The 22,188-nt window shown below is 38.0% G+C and overlaps 6 protein-coding genes and 1 non-coding gene across 7 annotated transcripts; 2 read left to right on the top strand and 5 right to left on the bottom strand.

Annotated features, from left to right (window-relative positions):
* Window positions 1-846: 846 nt before the first annotated feature.
* Window positions 847-2,285, bottom strand: LOC117923467 (thiamine thiazole synthase 2, chloroplastic). The gene is made up of 2 exons (XM_034841766.1): window positions 1,323-2,285; window positions 847-1,202 (listed from the first exon to the last, which is right to left on the bottom strand). Exons 1-2 carry the CDS (start codon window positions 2,220-2,222, stop codon window positions 1,035-1,037), a joined length of 1,068 nt encoding a protein of 355 aa, XP_034697657.1. The 5' UTR covers window positions 2,223-2,285; the 3' UTR covers window positions 847-1,034.
* Window positions 2,286-3,511: 1,226 nt separating this feature from the next.
* TRNAL-UAG lies at window positions 3,512-3,591 on the bottom strand. Its single transcript has one exon. It is a non-coding gene; the product is annotated as a tRNA-Leu (tRNA).
* Window positions 3,592-4,841: 1,250 nt separating this feature from the next.
* On the top strand, window positions 4,842-6,939 carry LOC117923339 (probable xyloglucan endotransglucosylase/hydrolase protein 8). Its single transcript, XM_034841594.1, has 4 exons — window positions 4,842-5,170; window positions 5,252-5,352; window positions 5,430-5,632; window positions 6,385-6,939. The coding sequence occupies exons 1-4, from the start codon at window positions 4,975-4,977 to the stop codon at window positions 6,785-6,787; spliced, it is 903 nt and encodes a 300-aa protein (XP_034697485.1). The 5' UTR covers window positions 4,842-4,974; the 3' UTR covers window positions 6,788-6,939.
* A 461-nt stretch (window positions 6,940-7,400) lies between these two features.
* LOC117923328 (cysteine-rich PDZ-binding protein) lies at window positions 7,401-11,075 on the top strand. Its single transcript, XM_034841580.1, has 4 exons — window positions 7,401-7,505; window positions 7,596-7,713; window positions 10,534-10,625; window positions 10,712-11,075. The coding sequence occupies exons 1-4, from the start codon at window positions 7,490-7,492 to the stop codon at window positions 10,774-10,776; spliced, it is 291 nt and encodes a 96-aa protein (XP_034697471.1). The 5' UTR covers window positions 7,401-7,489; the 3' UTR covers window positions 10,777-11,075.
* A 1,101-nt stretch (window positions 11,076-12,176) lies between these two features.
* On the bottom strand, window positions 12,177-13,816 carry LOC117923273 (MYB-like transcription factor ETC1). The gene is made up of 3 exons (XM_034841496.1): window positions 12,969-13,816; window positions 12,650-12,734; window positions 12,177-12,560 (listed from the first exon to the last, which is right to left on the bottom strand). The coding sequence occupies exons 1-3, from the start codon at window positions 13,021-13,023 to the stop codon at window positions 12,473-12,475; spliced, it is 228 nt and encodes a 75-aa protein (XP_034697387.1). The 5' UTR covers window positions 13,024-13,816; the 3' UTR covers window positions 12,177-12,472.
* A 4,075-nt stretch (window positions 13,817-17,891) lies between these two features.
* LOC117922900 (probable serine/threonine-protein kinase WNK4) lies at window positions 17,892-19,756 on the bottom strand. Its single transcript, XM_034841108.1, has one exon. It carries the CDS (start codon window positions 19,502-19,504, stop codon window positions 18,251-18,253), a length of 1,254 nt encoding a protein of 417 aa, XP_034696999.1. The 5' UTR covers window positions 19,505-19,756; the 3' UTR covers window positions 17,892-18,250.
* A 540-nt stretch (window positions 19,757-20,296) lies between these two features.
* LOC117923858 (ubiquitin-NEDD8-like protein RUB2) lies at window positions 20,297-22,075 on the bottom strand. The gene has a single exon (XM_034842356.1). The coding sequence runs from the start codon at window positions 21,372-21,374 to the stop codon at window positions 20,520-20,522; it is 855 nt and encodes a 284-aa protein (XP_034698247.1). The 5' UTR covers window positions 21,375-22,075; the 3' UTR covers window positions 20,297-20,519.
* Between the last annotated feature and the right edge of the window lie 113 nt (window positions 22,076-22,188).

Below are 22,188 nucleotides of genomic sequence, written 5' to 3' on the forward strand. Positions count from 1 at the left end.
TTTTTTTTTATTTTTCTAACTTGACTGACATAAATCCGAGAATAATGTTAATTTTTTTTTAGTAAAAGATCTCAGTTGCTTAGGATGAACAAAGTTCACGTTCACCCAAATTTAATCCAAAAAGTAATCTAGAAAAAATGAATCACCTATATTATGTAGTAAATAATAAATAATGAAAAAGAGTGTTTCATATTTAGTAAAAAAAAAAATAATAATAATAATAATAGTAGTAGTGGTGGTGAAAATTGATTGATATAAAGGATTGTTATCTTGTCGGAATTAAAACAGGGCATGGACATCCCTAAATGATTCAATTTTAAATATGCAACAATTCTTATAAATAATTCTTTAAAAATTATTTTTAGAAAAATTGTTTTTAAGAATAAAATTTTATTTGAGAGCTTAAATATGAAAAAATAATTTTTATGCACCTACATAGAAATTATAATGCAAAAATTCTAAAGTATTTCCATAATTTCCATTTTTGTGTCAACATACTCTAAATTTAAAAACATGATAGATAAGCTTATTCAAGAAAATTATAAAAGAAATCTTTGTTAGTCAAAATTTTGTCTAACTTGGTATTTAAACAAAAAATATATTTTTTAAGGACAGTTTTGGAACGGAAGTTGAGATTTTTGGATTCAAACCCGGAATCAAGTTGAGATTTGGTATGGGAGATGGGCAGGAAAGGAATGGCAATTGGATGAATTTATCAGCTATAGTCACTCTGCCTCTGCCATGAATTTATCAGGATTACACAACCAGAGATTCGAGTCGGGCTGGTCTTTTGATTTCATCCCATTGAATTTTGACTTATTCATCATTGTCTTCGGTTCATATGGCTAGCAACTTGGAAGAAAAAAACTACCCATTACTTTTACTTTTAATCAAAGCCCATGAACAAGAAATCGAATCCCAATCCCTCCAAATCCATCATATCAACATAAATCTCATTCATCCCTATTTAGTGTCCTCATTTTCTCTTTATTTATTCAACTTCTCAGTCATCTAAACTGCCCTTGTACAAATTCTCAGGCATCTACTATCTCCCCTGTCTCTGCTGCAGCAAGAATCAGCTCTGGTTGCATAGTTTCAGCTTCTGTGTAGTTCCCATCAATGGCGTTGGGCTGCCCCAGTGCCCTCAATGCCAAATGTGCAGCCTTCTGCCCCGATATCATCATAGCCCCAAAGGTAGGACCCTGCAAAATCAGCAAAGAAAATTAACCGCAAGGAAGCAATACAATCAGGGTAGTCAAGAGCTCCTCTGTTTGTTGGATGGGAAAACTATGGTGGAATTGGAAAGTTTTTTCAGAAATTACCATCCTTGGAGCCCCATCAATCTCTGCAACTTCCATGCCTGTAACGATCATTCCAGGCACAATCTCCCTGGTGAGCCTCACAATGGCGTCCTCTGCTGTGTTCATGTCAAGGGCCTTCATGCCGGGGACGCTGTCAATCATCCCAATGCTCTTCAGCCTCTTGACTCCTGTGGCCCCGAAGGGCCCGTCGTGGCCGCAAGAGCTCACGACCACCTTCGCCTCCATCACATTGGGGTCCATACAGGACTGTGTGTCGTGGTTCATTGAAACCAAAGCCCAGTTGGTGACTACGCCGGCCACCCTCTCTTCCTTCACAATCAAATCCTCAGCGGCCACGGCGTTGAAGAGCTTCACATTAGGCCTGGCCAAGAGCTTGCTCATGATGGTGGAAGTAAACAGAGCGGCATGCTTGATCACAACGTAGTTGTCCTGCTCATCATACTCGATGCCAAGCTCATCAAGGAAGTGATGAGCAGGCTTCCTCACCACCATGGCTGAGAACAGCTGGCCCCCGAGCCACGCGCCGCCGCCGGGACTGACGGACTGCTCGATTATCGCCACACGGATTGACGGGTTCTTGCTGAGCTCGTACGCGCACGAGAGCCCCGCGGAGCCGGCTCCGACGATGACGACGTCGGTGTCGGCGTAGGTGATCATGTCCATCATGTAACGGCGAGTCATCTCGCGCGCAACGATTGACTCCTTGATGGGTTCGAACTTGAAGCTCTGAAGATCGTATGGAGAGGCGGAGGACATGGAAATTGTGGGGCTTTGGTGGGAGACCTTGATGGGAAGGACACGATAGGAGATGGGAGAGCCATGGAAGGAGGACTTGTTGTCGAAGAAAGCTGGTTTTGGGTTGGAAGAAAGAGAAGTGAGAGTGGTAGCCATGGACGCCATTGATGATATGGGCTATGAAGACTGAAGTGGGGGAAGATGGATAAGAGTGATGGGCGTTGAGTGGGCAGAGAGCAGGGTATTTAAGCATGGATTTGGAGGAGAGGGATGGGAAAATATCTGAAATAAAGATCTTCAAAAAGAGTGGAACATGAAGAGAGATAGAATTTGAACGGCTCACAATGCATGGATTTCTATTTCTATCTACAGTTTCCTACTTTTGTGGGTTGATGAGTTGTTGATATTTGATTTTGAGGTGGAGGCCACAACCCCATCACAGTTGTGATTCAATTCAGCATTTAAGACAATTCCCCTAACCAGTTTCTATCTTTGATTTTATTAATTTACATGCATTTATCTAATGGTACGGACTATGTCTTCCATGGCCGTGGGTAGCATGGAATTTCCCATCTTTTAAGCATAAAAATTAGGATCATACAACTTAAATTTGAAGAACCGAGAGCAATAAGTTTATGAATAGAAGCCTTCCCAACCCAATGCAACAAATTGAGATATCAAAAGTGGAATGCAATTTGGTAATCATAGAAAGCAACATGTCATGGGCTAAAAATCAAAGGTGAAAGTAACCATTCATGATAAAAGGAAAAGCAGTTACAACTTACAAGATGAGGCATGGCTCAACTCTGGAATCTTGATATTTTTATGTCATCTACTGAACCACAGCTTTGCCTTCCTAAAATATGTCCTTCACCTTCGCCTCATCCTGGTACATCATTAGGGCTTTGCCATAATTTGGTAATATTACCTAACAACACTAAATTTCAAAGCCACGTGAGTTTAGTCAAATTTTAAACTTTTTCTAAATGAATTAACATATCGCCATCTTTATTAATATTAAGTAAAGAGGTTATTAGAGAAAAATATCTAAGGAAGGGCATAAATAATTAAGATAACAAATATTTAAAATTTATGAAAAATATTTATTTTTATTTATTATTTTAAGTGTTTAATAACTTAAATTAAATCTAATGTTCAAATATTTCTCCCAATTAAGCTACAGGATATTATAGCTCTAACTTCATCTATGTTTGTCTCTAGGAAGCCAGAGTTTGCTATAGGCCTCATTGGGCAAAAAAATTAAGGAGAAACACCCAATGGGCTCATAACAAAATAAGGACAACCAATGGGATTTGAACTCATGCCTTTCGAAGCAAAGCCTAAATTTGGCGCATTAGACCAGTGGATCAAACTAATCAAATATTGGGACAAAAAAAACAAAAAAGGGAAAAGCTATAAAGGAATCCAAATTCCCATGGGTCACAAGCGATTAATGACAGCTGTGGGATTTGAACCCACGCCCTTTCGGACCAGAGCCTAAATCTGGCGCCTTAGACCACTCGGCCAAACTGTCAGGATGGAGAAAAATCTACTTACATATCTTGTAAATATAAGTTTAATATGAAAGTACGTAGATTGAGATTGAAGATCCAGCATGCCATTCCCATGTTCCACCGACACCTTCACTGCATGTGAGTCTGTGACCTCATCATATCATAATACAAAATAGTCTCTTGAGTTTTGACTTTTTATTTTCTTTGAATACCACCCCCCACCCCACTTGCCTACTCCATGACCTAAAATACCATTAGATTTGATCACATAAGCCTTGGATTAAGATAACGTGAAATCCTATCTTTAAAGAGGTGGTCTTCATGAAAATCTTTAAAAATAGGATGGTTTTGTCTAGGAATTCATTTTTTAAATAAATAGAATAATTTTAATCTTTAAGATTTTAAAATAAAAGAGTTTGTTACATATGTGTGTATATATATAAGATATCACAAGTACTCATTTGAATCATCAACACAATCACGGAAAGGGAAGGTAAATAACCCACCTTACACAAAATATCTTTTTTTTCTTAATCAAAGGAAAGGGAAGGTAAAAGTTTTTCACAGCTACCATTCAAGAAAATTGCTCAGGAAAAAAAAAAAAAAACGTATATGCCTTTCTGTATTACTGTACTTGATACCAGGTCTCTGCCAGTGCCATCACAATCAGTCGATGAATGAGAACTCCCCACTTATTCAATTGGGTGGACGGTGGACCACTATCAGCTCTCTCCTCCATCACTCTCTTCACCGATCACCACCACCCACACGGCATGTGCAGCCTTCAAGCCAATGTTTGCTGGGTCATTGGCAGCGAGGCTCAACCAACCACACTCTTTTCTTTAATCCTTTTCATTCTCTTGGACACTGATTTAGCATATTGGTCATGGCTATTACCAAGAAAGCTCGCTTTCTGTGCTTCCACTAGGAGTTAATCTTTGTTTAATGCCACTGATTATGCGTTTGTCACACAAAAGCAAAACAAACAAGTAGAGAAGATCAAAAGTGGTAAAGAAAACAAGCATCAGGAACCCATTAACAGTTCTTTTTTTTTTTCCCTAATGGCATATATGCAGTCAATTCTCAATTATTTTGAGCTTTTGTCTCTTCTGGAAGTTCACAATAACCCGACCCGCAAATACAGTTGTCAAGGCCAAGAACTTTCGATTATTCTATAACCAATCAAATCACACTCATGTTCTTGTGTGCCAACATGTGACCCCACTTCCATTTTTATTTCTTTTGTTATGAGGCTCATTACAGGCCATGGCAGCCTGTATTTTTCAGTGTTTGCCTTCTGGGTTCTCTAGTTTTTGGATGGTTTAGGTGGGTAAGCAGATCAAAGCTTCTTTTGAAAAGGAGTGATTATCTTCTTCTCAAAGATCCACCATTGGCAACCCAAAATGGAGTTGCAGGCTTCTCCAGTGCCTATTCTTCTCTGCATTGCAGCTCTCATGGCTGCCTCTTGCCCTCCATCCCAAGCAGAAGGTCAGTCAAAGAGCTCGTTTGAAGATAGTTTTGATATAATGTGGTCCGAGGACCATTTCAAAACGTCTGAAGATGGGCAGATCTGGTACCTCTCCTTGGACAAAGAAACAGGTATGCAATGCATGCTTTTCCCTCTTGATTTCTCCCATTCCTTTCCATTTATTTGCAAGGTTTTCCAACTTCTTCCATCAGGTTGTGGGTTTCAGACAAAACAAAGATACAGATTTGGGTGGTTCAGCATGAAGCTCAAGCTGGTCGGCGGTGACTCTGCCGGTGTGGTCACAGCTTATTATGTAAGCCCCCTGACCTCTCTTTTTGAAGCTTTTTCTGAAATATGAGTAAGGTGCTAAAAGGGAAAAATAATGGGCAGATGTGCTCAGAAAATGGAGCAGGGCCAGAGAGGGATGAGCTAGACATAGAGTTTTTGGGGAACAGAAGTGGAGAACCTTATCTCATTCAGACAAATGTATATAAGAATGGCACTGGAGGCCGTGAGATGAGGCACATGCTTTGGTTCGACCCCACTGAGGAGTTTCATTCATACTCCATCCTTTGGAATAACGAGCAGATTTTGTAAGTTCCACTCTTTATTCAAGCAATATTGTTTCCTCCTAATGTTGTGTTAATAATATGTACCTACTCATTAGTCATATTTTGCTCTAATGTGTAATGTGTTGTTACAACTTAGAAATTAATTAGAATAATACACCAACCATACATCTTCTTTCGGCTGAAAATCAATTGATTGTCCATAAACAAGTCATTACTATATTCTTTTATTTCTGAGGAAAAATATTGTTACAATCCTTCATCCAATAACCCTAAACGCTATCATCATTGATTAAACCTAATCATGTCATCAAAAATATATATTCATCATTAGATGGACATGCCAACATCAAATCCCAGGCTAACAAAATCCTCCACTTAGTCCTTGAGTTATCAAGTAATGGTCGAAGCTTCTTCCCAATATGATGCTTCACAAACTTGAAACCTAATCACTTCATTTGAAAATCTATTCACCATTAGTCAAATGACTATGCCCCTTTTTATGACATTTGAGATCACACCAAATCCCAAGGCAAATACAACATAAAATCCTAGGGCTAACAGACAACCTCTGACTCGTTTGTTTTTTTCTTTCAAGTAATAGTTGGGTTTTGCAGCTACATTATTAACTGATTGTATGCAGTAAGTTCCACTTAAATGAATGGGGATCATTCAATTCTAAATCTAAGGGCATCTTTGATGTAAAATAGAGTATAATTAAGCAGAATATGGGATGATGATTCTTGGGTACTAACACTCAGACATTAATTTAACAGGTTCGTTGTGGATAGAGTTCCAATCAGGGTATACAAAAACAATGGGAAAGCAAACAACTTCTTCCCCAATGAGAAGCCCATGTACCTGTTCTCCAGTATATGGAATGCAGATGACTGGGCCACAAGAGGTGGGATGGAGAAGACAGATTGGAAGAAGGCCCCATTTGTATCATCTTACAAGGACTTCAGTGTTGATGGGTGCCAGTGGGAGGATCCATACCCTGCATGTGTCTCCACCACGACTCAAAACTGGTGGGATCAGTATGAAGCTTGGCACCTCTCTGATTCCCAGAAGATGGATTTCGCTTGGGTGGAGAGGAACCTTGTCATTTATGACTATTGCAAGGACACAGAAAGATACCCTCAAATGCTAGAGGAGTGTTCATTGAGTCCATGGGATTAATGAACTATAAATGGACACATATTCCAACAACCCCCTTCTTTTTTTTTATGTGGATTAGATATAAAATGGTGTATTTTTTTTCATGTTATTAATGTATTGGGATATTGGGAATTTAATTCTATTTATTTAATTATTGAATTCTAAAGTATGGAGCTCTGCTGCATTGTAGGGCAGTGGGTGGGAGAAGAGATTTTTGGTTTTAAAAAGAAGGTATTAATCATTTAACTGAGATGAGTGATTGGTGATTCAATCCAAATGGAAACCCTGGCCTAACTAGGAGCTTAAAGTTTTGTTATTTTTAAATAAAATTGGAAATTGGATGTTTTTATTATTTCTATAAGCATGGGAAAAAGAATTTAAGGGATTTTGAAGAAAATAGATGTGGAGTTGGACCGTCAATCTTTATTTTTATTTAATACAAGAGATGATATTGGTTCCTATAAAGGAATTAAAGAACATGATTTATATTATATTTCAAATTCTAATAATATAAACTTATTTAAAAAAAAAAATCGGAATTTTGTTTAATCCTGATATACATGAGCAAGTTTACGTATGTAATATACTTCTATTCATTAAGGAATCATAGGATTTAGTAGGTGGGCCGAGTTTCTATATCCAACTCCAATTCTAACCGTATTGGGCTCTCGAACCCTACTTAGGGCTCTGCAACTGAAAAAAGGGAAATCCAGAAGACGAAGAATGGTGTGCGACAAGTGTAAGCTTCTAAATTCTCCTCGATCCTTCGTTTTCTATGTTTCAATTCCCTTGAAGGTCAAAGCTTTGATTTTGGGTTCATGGGTTTCAGGTGAGAAGAAGCTTTCGAAGGTGATAGTGCCGGACAAGTGGAAGGAAGGAGCCAGCAACACTACCGAAGGCGGTGGTCGCAAAATCAACGAGAACAAGCTCCTCTCCAAGAAGAACCGGTAATTCTTCAATTGCCCATGTTTTCTTTGCCCTCAATTTTGTTGCTTGATTCATCTATGGGTTGTTCTACGGTTTTTCGACCAACATAGTTTTAGGGTTGTGCAGTGAAACATTCGTAGTAATAATGATAATAATCAAATATGATACCGCTACTCTTCTAGAATAGTAGAATTTGAGGATATGCATTGGTAATGTCTTCGGTGTGCTGTAGGAATTATTAAGGTGGTTTGAATTGCATGGGGGGCTCTTTCAATCTTTTTCTATTTGATTTTTGTTGAGGGCTTGATACTTACTCTTTAGTTGATTGATAATCTAGGCACGAGGGTCATGTTATGTTTGATTATTGATAATTATTGGGGTCATTGATTCTAGACAAGGTGATGATTGCCCATGTTTGTATATCTCTATGTGCCTTTCACTTGATGGATGGATGGATGGATGGAAGGGAAGTGAGATTGATAGGGGTCTAATGGGGATGGAGAAAGCAAGGGCATGGAACTAGAGGAATGTGATTTAATGGGCTAAGATCATGCCTAGGACATCTTTGCTATTTGGTGTTTGAACTCTGAAGATAGGAGGGTTTGATAAGTGTAACACATGAGATCCCGGAATTGCATGGGAAGGGGGGTGGATTGGTGAAAAATGGTGGTAGATTGATGGAATGACTGATTGGAACTAACACTTCCTGTGCACTATGGTGTGCCACCTTTTGATTGGCACTGTCAATAATATTTCTGGAACTGAACAAATGAAAAAAAGATGGAGGAAAATAGAAAAGGGCTAGACTGGCAGCAATTAGCATGAAACTCATTAAGAAAAGATGTTGAAATAGGCTTTATTGACCTGCTAAGAAGAGCATAAACTTGATAGAGAGGCCACTTCTTTTTTGAGAATTAGAACTACTTGCTTATAATTTGATGGAATGCTGGAATTATCAGAAGGTATTTATAAAATACATGCCTCCATCTAAACGAATTATCTTTCATGTTTTCTTGTCCCTCTTTAAATCTCATGTTTATTGTATTGGTTGGTTCAGGTGGTACTTGAATATTGCTCCCCCCTTCCCTCTCCCCTGTCTCTCACTCTCTCTCTATCTCTCACTTTTGCTGCAAAATCTTTAGGATTCAAAGTGAATGTATCAAATTTTATCAACTATCAGAAGTCAGAAACTTGTAATGAGTTTTTGCCAAACATAAGAACTAATTATTTTTTAAGGTTTGAATGCATGCCAAAAAGATTATGATCTTGATGAGTAGGGATCTTGATGCTGCTATTTAATTTTTTTTTCTTTTTTATATTTTCGGGAGTAAATCCTAGACGTATCCAAACACTCTAGGAGCATATCGTAGACGTGTTCAAACACTGTCCAACTTAAAAAGCCACTGGGTTAGATTTGTTGGTTACTAGAGTCTCACAAATGTTATTTAACGGCAGTTGTTAACAGGAAAATTGTTTGTTCAAACTTCATTGATTGGTTGGATTCATTTTGAGGAGGGGAGTAGTTTTTTGTTCTCCCTTTCCTTTTACAGGCACCTTTTGACAGCCATTGCATATATCATGTGTAATTTGGTGCGCCCCTTTTTGGTGCTTTTTAATACTATTTTTATTTACTTATCAAAAAAAAAAAATGTTGTTCTACAATGGCTGATAGCTTGAGTTCAAAGACCTTGACATTAGTTTTCCTCTGTCACCAACTGAACTGATTGGCCCAGTCTGATTCAGTAACAGTATAATACCATAACAAATACATCATCAGTGGGGCTTTTTGGAGAAATGTTTCTTATACAGAAACTAGAGATGTATGTTGTGCCTGACAAAAAGGATGCACAACCTAAGTACATAACCACAAAAGGATCATCAAAGGAAGGAAAACAACAAAGGCAAAAGGCCCCCATACCAATCTAACCCTCACATAAGCTATTGATGAAACCTAAGGAGAGTCATTATCAAATCCTATAAAACCCTGTGACCTAGTAAACAAAGATCTAATAAAGAAATTTCTGATCTCTAAATCCAAATGCTGACACCTTGATGATTTGAAAAAAGAGTAATGTTAGGACACCTATTTCTTAGAAAGGATGAAGGGCATTGCATTAGGTTGCAGCCAGCATAGAACTTGCCAAGCACTCATGCCCTTTTAAACATGAATCTAGAAAAACTTAGCTGTAGATTAAGCAAATGGGAAAAGAGATTCATGTTGCTGGCTGTAATAGATGGAGAAGGATTTGACAAAGTAAGAATTATATTTTGAAATATAAGTGAGTTTTTGGGCCATAGCATGCTGACTTACAGAGGAATAAAAACTGCATGTGAATAGTATCCTTGTTGACTAAGACATCGAGATTGTAAACAAAGTCAAAAATATTATTCTTCACTGCTGGCCATGTTTGTTTACTTTATTGTTGATGTCAAAACTCTACAGTACACCACAGTAGAGTAGAGTAGAGTAATAAAACTTAAAACCACCTTATCATATTTGAGCAGTAATTGTTTTGTTGCTTGGTAGGTTCCATTACTGCTGCCATAAATATAGGTATTGATGATATTAACTCATATTATCAGGAATATGTCTAATAACATTAATTTTTAAAATAAATTATTTCATTTGTTTTCCATTCCTCAGTGGATCATAGGATTAATGAAAAAATGAGAATATATGGTGGGAGGCAAGCTATCTAAGCTATGGTTATGTTTGATCATATTCCTGGATGGACTTGGCCATTTTAACCATTCCCTTGACTGATGTTTTCCAAGTTGCCTGGTATAGTTTGCAATCTTTGTTACACATTTATCCAGAAGCTGACTTTCTCTTTTGGCAGATGGACTCCTTATGGGACAACCAAATGCATCATTTGCAAGCAGCAAGTACACCAGGATGCCAAGTACTGTCACACCTGTGCCTACACAAAAGGTAACATTATTCGATGGCTATATACCATGCTTGCTAGTTCTATTTTAATTTTAACAGCATATTCTTGAAGCACTGTTGTTGTGCAGGAGTGTGTGCAATGTGTGGGAAGCAAGTGCTGGACACCAAGTTGTATAAACAAAGCAATGTATAATACGAAGCAGATACTAGTTGGTGTTCTATGCTCAACCTTGGCCTTTTTCTCAAGCTTTGGTCTCTATCATTAAGTTAGAGCTTACCTAATTTGTAATTGAGGCTTCAAAAGGTCACAAACAATCACTAATTTGCATTTTTCCCATTATAATCATGGTAGTGTCATGAAATTCTACTCGTGTAAGCTAATATTGCAAGTTGCAACTTGTCAGTCTATGTGGCCTATAGTCTTCATCTGGCGCTTTTTTCATTAGCCTCTTCAGCAATTCCATTGGTTTTAGAATGCCTTGTCGACTGAAACTCATTCTGTTATCCAGACTAGCACCTGGTTGGTTTCTATGGATCAGAATTCAAGGTTGTGTTTGAAAAGTTTTATTGAAAAAATAAATAAATTTGAAAATAAGTTTTGCAGGTTTGCAGTCTTTTTATTTAGTGTTCTTATAAAACCTTTTGTATAATCCACCCCCCTCCCCTTTTTAAGTTTTAAGGTGGACAGATCCTACAAAGAGAGAGTTGAATGTTTGGTCTGTTTGTTGGGGCATGGGTCCGCGCCCACATTCACTTGTTTTCCTGCCTTCCTTTATCGTAATCAGCAGTGTAAGGATAAGATTCGGTTACTGAATTATTGCTTGATGAGAATTTTAAATTAAGTGGAGCTAAATACCATGTTTCTTTTATCCGGTTGAAGCTGCTCCAGAGGTCTGACTTTGTCCCAAATCCCCATCTGGAACTCCAGGTTTCGCACTTGAGAGTACTATTATCAAACGCATCATCCAAGTCATTGGTTGAGAGTATATTTGATATTTCAAGCGCCTAGGATTACTTGGGTCTCCAAATATAGTTTTTAGGAATCATTCTTTTTAAATTATTTTCAATAATAAAATTTTGTTTAAAATTTCAAATATAATTTTTCTTTTCCAGAAAGATATAAAATTTCTTAAAGCTTTCTTTATATTTTCCATCATTGTTAAGAACATTTTATCAAAATATTTCTAAATACATCTATTTTCATAACAATTTTTTTGTAAAATAACTTTTGTCAAATATATTTTTTAGACTTAGAAAATTATTCTGTTCTATTCCAAAATATTTTACCACGTACAGTCCCTTTCACCAGCATCACTTTCAAGCTTAAGAGTGGATAAAATAAAAGCAGGTTCCCTATTCTTTGTTTGTTTCTGTGGAAAAAAAAAAAAGGCTTCTGCTGAAAATGCCATGAGCTATAGCGACAGCATCTGCTCCGATTCAACTTTCTTTGCAAGTTGGAGAGACAAAAAAAAACTCCCCAATGGAGTTGAAAAGCTGGAGATTTGAAGAATATTGCCATTAAAAAAGTCTAGGCTAATCAATCACATGGTGTAAAAGGATCAGCATGTTGATGTGTGATGCAACAGAAAAACAAATTCAAAGCTGGAGCCATTTCCATGGAAACAAACAGAAAGTAGAGGAACAATTTTATACACTCGAGCTTGATTAACCATATTTTCACCCACATGGAATCATGATGTTAGGTAAACAAACAGTGAAACTTGAAATATCAAACAGAGTAATAACATGAAGAGCAAATCTTCTCTCCTAACAGGGATTGAAGAAAAACTCGAGATCTTTCAAATTCCCAACCATCTGTAATCTTCCTCCAACTCTCCAATAAACCCTTGCTTTTGTAGAGAAAACCACCAAAAAAAATTTCCCAATATTCACTCACTGGTTGAGTATCTTGAATTCCAGTACTTCTCAATGTCCTCTGCTGTTCTCCCAGGGATCCTCCCAGCAATTAGAGCCCACCTGATCACGGTGATTTCAAACATAGACTTATTAGAAGACTGAAGACCCATTAGAAAAATAGGGGGGGAAAGAAAAAAGAAAGGGCCCACCTCTCTCCAACCAGATTAAACATCCTAATGATCAGTGTTTCCTCGTCTTCAGAGAATTCAAGCTTAGCTTCTTGGCTGCTTTGCTCTGAAACAAACAGAAAATAACAGTAAAGAAACAAAGAGAGGAAATTTTGAGCTTGAGAACATGCAGAATTAATAACTTATATATGGCTCTATCCACTGAAACAAACATTACAAGTATGTAGCAGAGAAACCCATGCAAAAACTCCACATAACAAACAAGCAAATTCTAAAGGGCATGAAATCCCATGGGGGTGAGGAAAGAGTAGAGAAATAGAGAGTAATATCAACTGTGTACCTTGAGAATCAACACAAGAAGTGTCATTAGAAGTAGAGTATTCCGAGTCAGCCATAAGAACTGAAGAGAACAAAGAGACCGCAGATTTAATTTCAAACTCACCACCTACCACCAGGGGAATTTAATGAAGAGAGCCTATCAGACTAAGAAGCTTGCTGTTGGGGCAATAGAGGGGCACTTTAAGTGTTAATATATTAGTTAGAAGGAGAGGAGACTGCAGAAAAGTGGTGCTTTAGAGAAGAATGGATGGTGGGTGAGAAAGTGAAGAATGGTAGTTGAGAAAAGTGAGCCATGTATTTTATTTTTCTCCCTTCTTTTCACTGCTTTGATAGGTGGTTGAATCGGTTGGTCTGCAAATGACAAAATCATGCGGCCTAATACTCTTTCCATTATCGGATTGCTGCTTTCACTTCCCCTTCTTTTGTCATATTTGAGGAGTTAAGAGACAGATAAAAACTGATCAGAAAATTAAACAAAGGGCTTGGCCATAGAATTCTCAACCAAGTTGTTTAGTAGAGACAGTGAAACGAAGCGAAGGGATGTGGTCCAAGTTTATGGCTCCCCACAAGAATAAGAGGAAGACCCAACACTTTTCAGTTGTTATATAATAATAAGAAAAAGCCATGGCTGTCAATGATTCACCGAGAGAGATACTGCATTTTATGAACATTTTCGAAAAGTACAAGGAATTTGATGGTTTTGGGATGGAGGGGGGAAAAGAATTTTCAGTAACTTCTGCCTTTTCATACTCCAGTATCCTATAGGGCCGGACAAAATTTTCAGTGAGCGCAGGATCATGCAACTTGTGAGAACTCCCGAGCCCTGCAAAAAAAATCTCAAAATGTGTATGCGGCTAGGCATACAAAAAATGACAAACAGGTGCACATGTGTCAAATGATCTTTCACATAAATCAGAAGAAGGTTTAGAATAATATTATTAGCGCGGAATCTACCTAAACATGATGTGTTCAAAGTGAAAGAGACCCGTTAGAGGTCATCTTGTACACAGTCCCCTTTTTTTGTCCTTTCTTCTGTAAGTGGTAGATATACTTGTAGGCTATCATGGGCCAGAGTGGGAAGAAAAATTAGTGTAATATTCTAAGTTTGAGTGTAATTGATGTTTGGAAATTGCCAAGTTACCCGTGAATACACACGCGTGATAACGACATCCATGTAAACGATAAAACATTAGACTACTAAACGAAATCTAAATGGTCGAATTATATAATTGAATGAATTCAAAATATAAATAAATGAGATTATAATACTAATAATAAGTTACATTAAATTATAAATAAGAGATGGTTAAACAAAATAGTTTTTGAAAGACAGTTAAATCCACATAAAAGAAAAAGAAATTAAAGCACATGGGGATAGGGTTTTGAGAAAAAGAGGAAATTAAAGTACATGGGATTAGGATTTTGGGGAATGAATGAAAACCAAAAGAAGAGTATAGAAGAGAAAAATGAACATAATTTCGAAATATAGATGAATATGAACTACACTTTTCATATACTACAGCCAACACTGATATATAGTGGTTAATTGTAAAAAAAATATAAGATCTTCATGGTGAAAAAGTTCTTCCGAGTACAAAATTATTATTCTTTTAAGTGATTGTGATTGTGTGAAAAGACTTATTAGTGTATTATTATAAGTTTGAGTGTGGTTCAATGTTTGGAGTCATAAATCAACTCGTGATAAATCATAAATGAGAGATGACCGAACAATACATACAAATTTGACAGATACCCATGTAATGTAACCAAATCTAATATCCATTTTCTTAATCCATAGATATATTTGGTGAGAGATTGATATCTTGGATATTTGGCTCATTGGCTGTGATTGGGCGCACAGAACCCAAAAACACCAATGAAAATTCGGACACAAGGATGATGGGAGCCAAAACTAGTCTCTGATTTTTGGGGATTGAGACTTGGGTGGGGCACTAGTACTGGGATTCTCTTATAAGAAATTTGCCCACTTATACTTTGTTCCATTTGACAAATATGAAGCAACTGGATGCAGTTCAGTAGTAGTAGACTAGTAGTAATAGTTGGAGAGGCATGGATGATGAGCCTTTGAAGATTCTGGAAAGGCAGGTGCAATGTCTCAATCAGATCATGGGTCATGGGTTCAATGATCTCAATCATATCCTTATAATCAATATCTTTCAAATCACCGTATGTTGGCCATCACCCCGAGAAAACAGAAAGGTGGGGGTGGGGGAAAGGGGGATTATGCAATCATACACCGATTTAAACAAAAAGTGTAAAACGGAGAAAAAAATTATCCATCCAAAATTACCTGTAAAGGTCGTACGTCAACCCCTTCTGTCTCTCTCTTTCTTCCTCTTTTTTTTTTTAATTGGTGGAATGAGGAAGAGTATGGTGAGGGGATGTCACCAATCGACAATGGCAACATTGGCAACGACTAGTGGCTAACAATAATTGGCGTGATGGCAACGACAATGGGTCTACCGTGGAAGTGAGGGATGGAAGCTCCTTCTTTGTTTCTCCCATTTTCTATCTTTTTTTTTCCATTTGGTGGCGGAATGAGGAACAATAAGGAGAGTGTCGCAGATCGACTATGTCGACGACGTCGACGGCGACTGGTGATCGACAATGACTAGCACGACGGTGGCAACAGTGGGTTTGCCCTTGACGTGAGGGATGGTGGTGATGGGCAGGTGGTTCCTGTGGGTGGGCGTTGACGCCGGATGTGATGAAGATGAACTGATGAAGATGGCAACATGGGTTTGCGTGTGTGGGAGAAGAAGGGAAAAGGGGGAAAGAGAGGAGCAGAAGGGGTTGTAGTGGAACTTTTGAGGGTAAATTTGGAATAAATTAAAAAAAAAAATACTGGAATACATGAATGAATAGTGCACTTAAATTGAAAAGTTAAAATATTTGTACGATTGCATAATTCTGACAAATAAAAATAAAAATGTTGTATCATCAACCATATATATAGTTTTTGATTTGGCTTGTGAAAATGGTTAAGAGATACGAAAGTTTACATTTCAACATTATTGAAAATCAAGTGATTGAACATTTCAACACAAAACCAACACATTTTACCTCTATTACACAAATATTGCCTTGTTCATTAGTTTTAACCCAAACAAGGTAATTGTGACAACTTCTATATTAAGATTTGAGTCTAATATTAAAGTGTAATTTTTTGAAAAAATATGTATTTTATACATATTTTAAAATCTCATTTATTTGTGATCCTATACATATTTTTGACAATTCAAATCTTTTGTCGGAGAGGTAGAGCCACATCCACTATGGGTGGTGTACCATGAGGTCAGTAAAACAATAATGGAGGTGGTTTTGCCGGTGATTCCAGGGATCTGATGTTGGAGATTCACATTCTAATGCAATTATTAGACAAACATGGGGCTTGGGCCCATGACTATTACAGGGAGGATTGTCTCACAGAGCAGCAAATGGAGCCACACCCTGTATGGTTGGTGGGGGCACACTGACAAACATGAAAATCTAACCTTCTTCCTAAAAGATATTTGTGCTACAGAAAGACTTTTCAATGAGCCGGTCTAAATTCTAATAGAGTTGGTTTTGGCCACAGGGACAGGGACAATCCGTGTGGTTCTAAACCAGAAATGTGCGTTTAGAAAACAGTTATATGAATCTATTGTTTTTTTTCATTTTATTTCTCAGTTGTTCTTTTAGTTTTTCTGTTATTAATGGACAATTATTAATATCACTAAACATTAACACGCATACACACCACGATTAACATCACCACCAAGATTGAGGTTTGAGTAGGTGATCCACATTTGGAACAAATAAATTTTGAATCATGTCAAAGTGACCTTTTATGTATTTTACCATTTGATTGTTTTGTCATTCAAATCAGATTATGAGTGTTTCAGTGCTCAAATCTTTCAACTAAATCCCTCTCAAGAACCTTCAATTTTAGCTATTGGCATAGTCTCTCATTCTTACATTTGCATATGAACTTGTATGTAGAGTGAAGGAACTACTTCCCATTGGTAAATGATTCAACCTTGATCAACTTGCTCATAACTTCATCCTTAAATGGTTTTCATGTTGGGCCGTAGCCCATTAAACAGCCTTGAGCCTGAATGATCCATGTGCATTCCGCACATAACCCTTTCCTTTGGGTGGAAAAACAATGAGAGGACATCAGGGGATGTAAAAACACAGTGATCTTCATTCTTCACAAGCATTTGGTCGAAAATTTGTTGTACTCAACTGAGATAAACAAAATTCAAACTTATTTGTAACTCTTGGGGTACATCAACACTGCGCTTAAGAGTTAAGGCAATGACATAAAAGGGTTGCATACCCTCACTTGGTTTCCAGATGAGATGAGATGGTCAAATCCAAAAATTGATTTGTATCCAAGCCAAGGCCTACAGCAATCAGCAATTGGTTTCCGATGAGATGGTCCAATAGTAGTAACATATTCAAACTCATGTACGGAACCGATTCCATGTTTGGTTATCTAACCCATGAAAACATCCTAACGTTTGAGGCATGCAATGGGTAATCTTCTTATTCTCAGAAAGGGTATTGGAAGACGCTTTAATAGGTTTCTCTACCTTTTAGTAATGCATAAGCCTAGTGTTGGGAGAGCATTTCAGAGTATACTGCAGTTAGGATAGATTGAATATAATATGCTGAAGAGAATTCTTTTAAAAAAAATTTGTATCTGGAGAGCTTACCAGCTGATGGTTGATGGAGGTCACAAGTTTCCTATCAAACAGTTGGATCATGGAAGATGTAACCAGAACTCCAACTGACAACACCCCTACTCTAACATACATTCAGTACATGGCTAGACATAAACACTCAACAACAAATCAGTACCCATGCAGTGCGAGAAAGTTGCAGAAAGTGCTTCTAGATCTCATGGAATAAGGCAGAATTTAGAGCAACTCTTTCCGTTTCTTGGTTCCATTGAAATAAGAATTTAGGAGATGAAATCCTGATCACATTACCGCAGGCCAAAACTGGATTTGGAAGAGCAAGGCTTTGAAGTAATATACAAACAAGAGCAAAAAATTTTGCTATAGAATATTAAAAATTTCTTCCTACCGAACATACAGGAATAAAATAAGACCATGGATCTCAAATCAGACAGCAAACAGTTAATAATCCTCACATCTCAAATGGGATTGAAGATGGAGTATTATTATAGACTCCTCTGAATCAGAACTTGAATAAAGAATATGATCTCCTAACATACGAAATGGGGGCTCGCCAAAGGGAAGGAAAAGTCAAACATCATATAACAGGTATCTTCTTTATGATCCACCTCCCTTTTGCATCTTCTGCTACTTCCTCCCTCTGCCTCAAGAGTTGGCTAAGGCATTGCTGGTTTTGCATGTGTACTGCATCAAGATCGAGCTTAAGACCTTTGTTTGCAAGGGCAAAGGAAGAGATGATTGACAAACTTCTATTCCTCATGCCAACCAAAAGCTTCTGCCAGTCGGGGTCCATCTGTAGAGTAAGGAGTTGAAGCTTTGCTGAGTTCATGGATTTGGGCACAAGATGGGATAACTGCAGGGGATTGCAAACAAGCTCCTCGGAACTTTCAGAAGCCAAATTGTTCGTACTAACACAAGATTGAGGCTTTGGCGAACTCATGAATTTGGGCATAAAATTGGATAACAGCAGGGTATTGCAAACACGATCCTTCGAATTTTCAGAAGCCAGGAATGGGTCTTTCAAGAGCTCCTCTGCAGACAATCTCAAAGATGCTGGAACCAGGCACTTCTCAATAAACTGCTTAACCTGAGGATCACCCACTCTGCTAAGAGCAGCGGGCTTCACACCAGAGGTGACCTTCTTAAATATTTGCGCCGGGTTTGTGCACTCACTATATGGATATTCACCAGTAACCATCTCCAAAACACACATGCCAAATGAGTATATGTCAACAAGCTCATTATACTCCTCGTCGTAAAGCTCGGGAGCCATGAATTCCGGTGTCCCGATGCAACTCCGGGCAAAAGGCTGCTGCATAACGATAGCTAATCCCAAATCCCCAATTTTAACTTGCCCATTAAACCCGTTAACAAAGATGTTATCACACTTCAAATCTCTATGAATAATCGGCGGATTGTGAGTGTGAAGATAGTGCAAACCCCTCAGGATTTGCCTGGACCAGTTCTTGATGGCCTTCAAATCAACATTCTTGTGCTTTTTCCGATACTGCCTCAAACTCCCAGAAGTGAACAACTCGGTAATGATGTTAATCGTCTTCTTCTCGTCATTAACCCACGAATTATAACACTTAATTATGTTTTCATGCTTCAAAGACTTGATCAAATTTACCTCCGCATACAAGGATCGCTGAACCTCCTCGGGCGACTGCAACACGTCGTCGATGTCAACCTGGCACCACGCAACCTCCGTTCCATCGTCCTCGTCAAAACCCTTATACACAGTCTTGAATGCCCCCTTTCCCAAGAACTCGTTATAGCGAACGTATCGACCAGACGGATCTTTCTCCACGAAATCCTCAGCGGAGTCCATATCGGGAAGGAAGAAAACAAATGTTAGAGAAACAAGTGATCGGAAAAGCCCTCACGAGCAAGAGAGTAGGAATCGGAGGGAAAATTCTGGATCAGGTACTGGGAAAACCACATGTTGGAATAGGAGATTGAACAAGGAAAGAAGTATAACCCAGAATTATATAATTGGGACTTATAGTAGTAGAAATAGAATCAGTTAGGATTCTCGAAATTTAGCTTCGGATTCACCGCCTTTTTAGGAAGCTAGAACCGCACGCAAGTTGCAACTTCCATGCCCTAACCTCTTCCCTCCAACCGTGTATTGGGCTGGGCTGGGCTGGGCTCCAATCACTCCGAAATTAAAATCGTCCAATGCGTCGGCCCATGTGCAGGAGCTTTTATTTAGGCTTTTCAATTATATGTTTCAATCCAATAATTGATATTAAATCCAGCTATAAATATAATGATTTAATAAAGAATAAAACACAAAGACTAAATGTAAAGCCCTCGTATAACAAAATCATCACATAAAAATTATTTATTCTTATATTGCTAATTACATAGTAAAAACTTTATATAAATTATAAATAAAATCACAAAATTTATTAAAAAAAAATTTAGTGAAACTTACAACTTGGGTCCAAAATTAAAAGTACTCAAAATTATAATTTAATTATTTACCAGAATAAAAAATAAGTTTATAAATATTATTTGACTGGTTGAATATTAATGATATTAAAAAAAAAAAAAAAAAAAAAAAAGTTCTTTTCCTTTCACCCAAACACAACCAAGAAATTTCAGTTGGGTGCCACTATGACTCAAGAAATGCAGTTGCATTCAAACAAAAGTTGTTTTCCTCCAAACATAAACCCACACAAGAAAAGAAAATCCCGGAAACACTTGAAGAATAGCAGCAGTAGACTTATACCATTAATCATGGACAAGTGAAAACTCAAAACTATAGCTATATGGTAGCCTCAAATTGTTCTAACGACTTGTAACCCTAACCAAGAAACCAAGAAATGGTGAAGCAACGTTCAGGATCCACCTGTAACGCAGCCATTGAAGATCTCCACAGTATCACCTTGCCCAACATGATGCCACCGAAACGAGCGGTCGTCGTCCATCACATTCTGCTTGTATATAAAGAAATAACCTTCCGGCGGCAGATGAAACTGAAACCGCTGATCCAACTTCTCTAGCTCCTTTCTCAGCTCTCCCACATTGTCCAAAGGGTTCACTTCCACCGGAACCTTCTTCGTCCCGCACTTGGACATCACCATCAGCTTCAGCCTCTTCGACCCCGAACCAGACGCAGGTAATGGCTTGATGCCGACGTCGATCTCCGACCGATCAGAAAGCTCGCAGTCACGTAAAGAACGACTGTCCTGGAGCTCACGCCCTCTCCAATAAAGCACCATCCGGTTAACAGGGATGCCCTCCATTTCATGAATCTTCTCCTTCAACCTCCCGACGGTGTGAGCAAGATCCATCTCGATGGAGAGATGAATCTTGGAGGTGGGGATTCTGAGGAGTATTTGAATTTTGGTGGAAGGAGGTGGAGGTGGAAGTGGAGGCGGAGGCGGAGGAGGAGATGGGTCTTCTTGAAGGTTGTTGGGGGGCGGAGAATCTTCGATGTTGATGAGCGGCGGCGGCATCTCGGAGGGTGGGTCTGGAGAGATAATCATCTGAATGCGGCAGTTGTAGAACATCTGGATGGAGGGGATGTCACGATTGTCTTGGAGAAGGTGGCCATTGAAGAAGAGGGTCTGTCTGGAAGCGGGTATGCCATGGTATTTCTGAACCTTCTCTTTGATCTCAAGAACAGTATCGAAGAAACCCAGTTCAAGGCTGAACGGTTCCCCTCCCTGAGGTTCAAAGATGACATCCATGGCAGAGAAAACGAAAAAACAGAAATGGTGGGGGAATTGGAAGATTGGTACTGCTTCAAAACTAGTGTCAGTATAACAAATATGAAATGTCCTCCTCAACTGTCACCCGATTTGCATGCCTAAGTATTATTTTTCAGTTGCCCTTTCTGCCACGTGTCTTGCTCTTTGTTCTGCTTTCATCTGCTTTTCAACCATTCTAATTTATAAAAAAAAAAAAAAAAACCACCTGAACTAAGGAAAACGGGGAGGAGAGAAGATAATTGAAAGTTGTTTGGTCACACTCTGTTTTGTGAATAATTTTTAAATTTTTTTAGGAATAAAATTATGTAGAAAAGTCAAATATATGGGAACAAATTCCTGTACATTTGTGTATAATATTAGACTCTTAAAACATTTTTTTTCCTATTCTAAAAAAATTACCTAAAAATCATTTTAAAAACAACTTCCAAATGTGTTCATCCAGCTGTTACTGTTTTTTTTTTCCTCTCGGAAATAAAAACGGATAAACTATTATTAGCACGTCCAAAAAAATAAAAAATGTAAAGTAAATCAATTTATAGTATTTGAATTCGTAATAAAGAGGAATGCTGCAATGTAGATTGATATTGGTTGATAAAATGATATTATTTTTATTATTTAGAAACAATTTTCTAAAATCTTATGGCGTTAATAATTTAAGCAAGTCAGAATTAGGCCCGGACAGCCCTAGAAACAGAGTTCTATGCACGTGATATTTTCTTTTCTCTTCTTTTCCTCCAAACACAATCCTGCAAAAGCAAAATCCCACATTGTAGAGAATGTGAAACAAGAGCTC

Source organism: Vitis riparia, chromosome 10, assembly GCF_004353265.1.
Source record: "Vitis riparia cultivar Riparia Gloire de Montpellier isolate 1030 chromosome 10, EGFV_Vit.rip_1.0, whole genome shotgun sequence".
NCBI classification, from domain to species: Eukaryota; Viridiplantae; Streptophyta; class Magnoliopsida; order Vitales; family Vitaceae; genus Vitis; species Vitis riparia.

Excerpts from the sequence above, each read along its gene's own strand:
- LOC117923273 (XM_034841496.1), bottom strand. The coding sequence starts at position 13,023 with ATGGCTGACTCGGAATACTCTACTTCTAATGACACTTCTTGTGTTGAT. Across the intron at positions 12,735-12,968 it reads TTCTTGTGTTGATTCTCAAG|AGCAAAGCAGCCAAGAAGCT; the intron begins GTACACAGTTGA and ends TGTTTGTTTCAG. Across the intron at positions 12,561-12,649 it reads TTTAATCTGGTTGGAGAGAG|GTGGGCTCTAATTGCTGGGA; the intron begins GTGGGCCCTTTC and ends CACCGTGATCAG.
- LOC117922900 (XM_034841108.1), bottom strand. The coding sequence starts at position 19,504 with ATGGACTCCGCTGAGGATTTCGTGGAGAAAGATCCGTCTGGTCGATAC.
- LOC117923339 (XM_034841594.1), top strand. The coding sequence starts at position 4,975 with ATGGAGTTGCAGGCTTCTCCAGTGCCTATTCTTCTCTGCATTGCAGCT. Across the intron at positions 5,353-5,429 it reads GTGTGGTCACAGCTTATTAT|ATGTGCTCAGAAAATGGAGC; the intron begins GTAAGCCCCCTG and ends AATAATGGGCAG. Across the intron at positions 5,633-6,384 it reads TGGAATAACGAGCAGATTTT|GTTCGTTGTGGATAGAGTTC; the intron begins GTAAGTTCCACT and ends TTAATTTAACAG.
- LOC117923328 (XM_034841580.1), top strand. Across the intron at positions 7,714-10,533 it reads CTCCTCTCCAAGAAGAACCG|ATGGACTCCTTATGGGACAA; the intron begins GTAATTCTTCAA and ends CTCTTTTGGCAG. Across the intron at positions 10,626-10,711 it reads CACCTGTGCCTACACAAAAG|GAGTGTGTGCAATGTGTGGG; the intron begins GTAACATTATTC and ends GTTGTTGTGCAG.
- LOC117923858 (XM_034842356.1), bottom strand. The coding sequence starts at position 21,374 with ATGGATGTCATCTTTGAACCTCAGGGAGGGGAACCGTTCAGCCTTGAA.
- LOC117923467 (XM_034841766.1), bottom strand. The coding sequence starts at position 2,222 with ATGGCGTCCATGGCTACCACTCTCACTTCTCTTTCTTCCAACCCAAAA. Across the intron at positions 1,203-1,322 it reads TTGATGGGGCTCCAAGGATG|GGTCCTACCTTTGGGGCTAT; the intron begins GTAATTTCTGAA and ends CTGATTTTGCAG.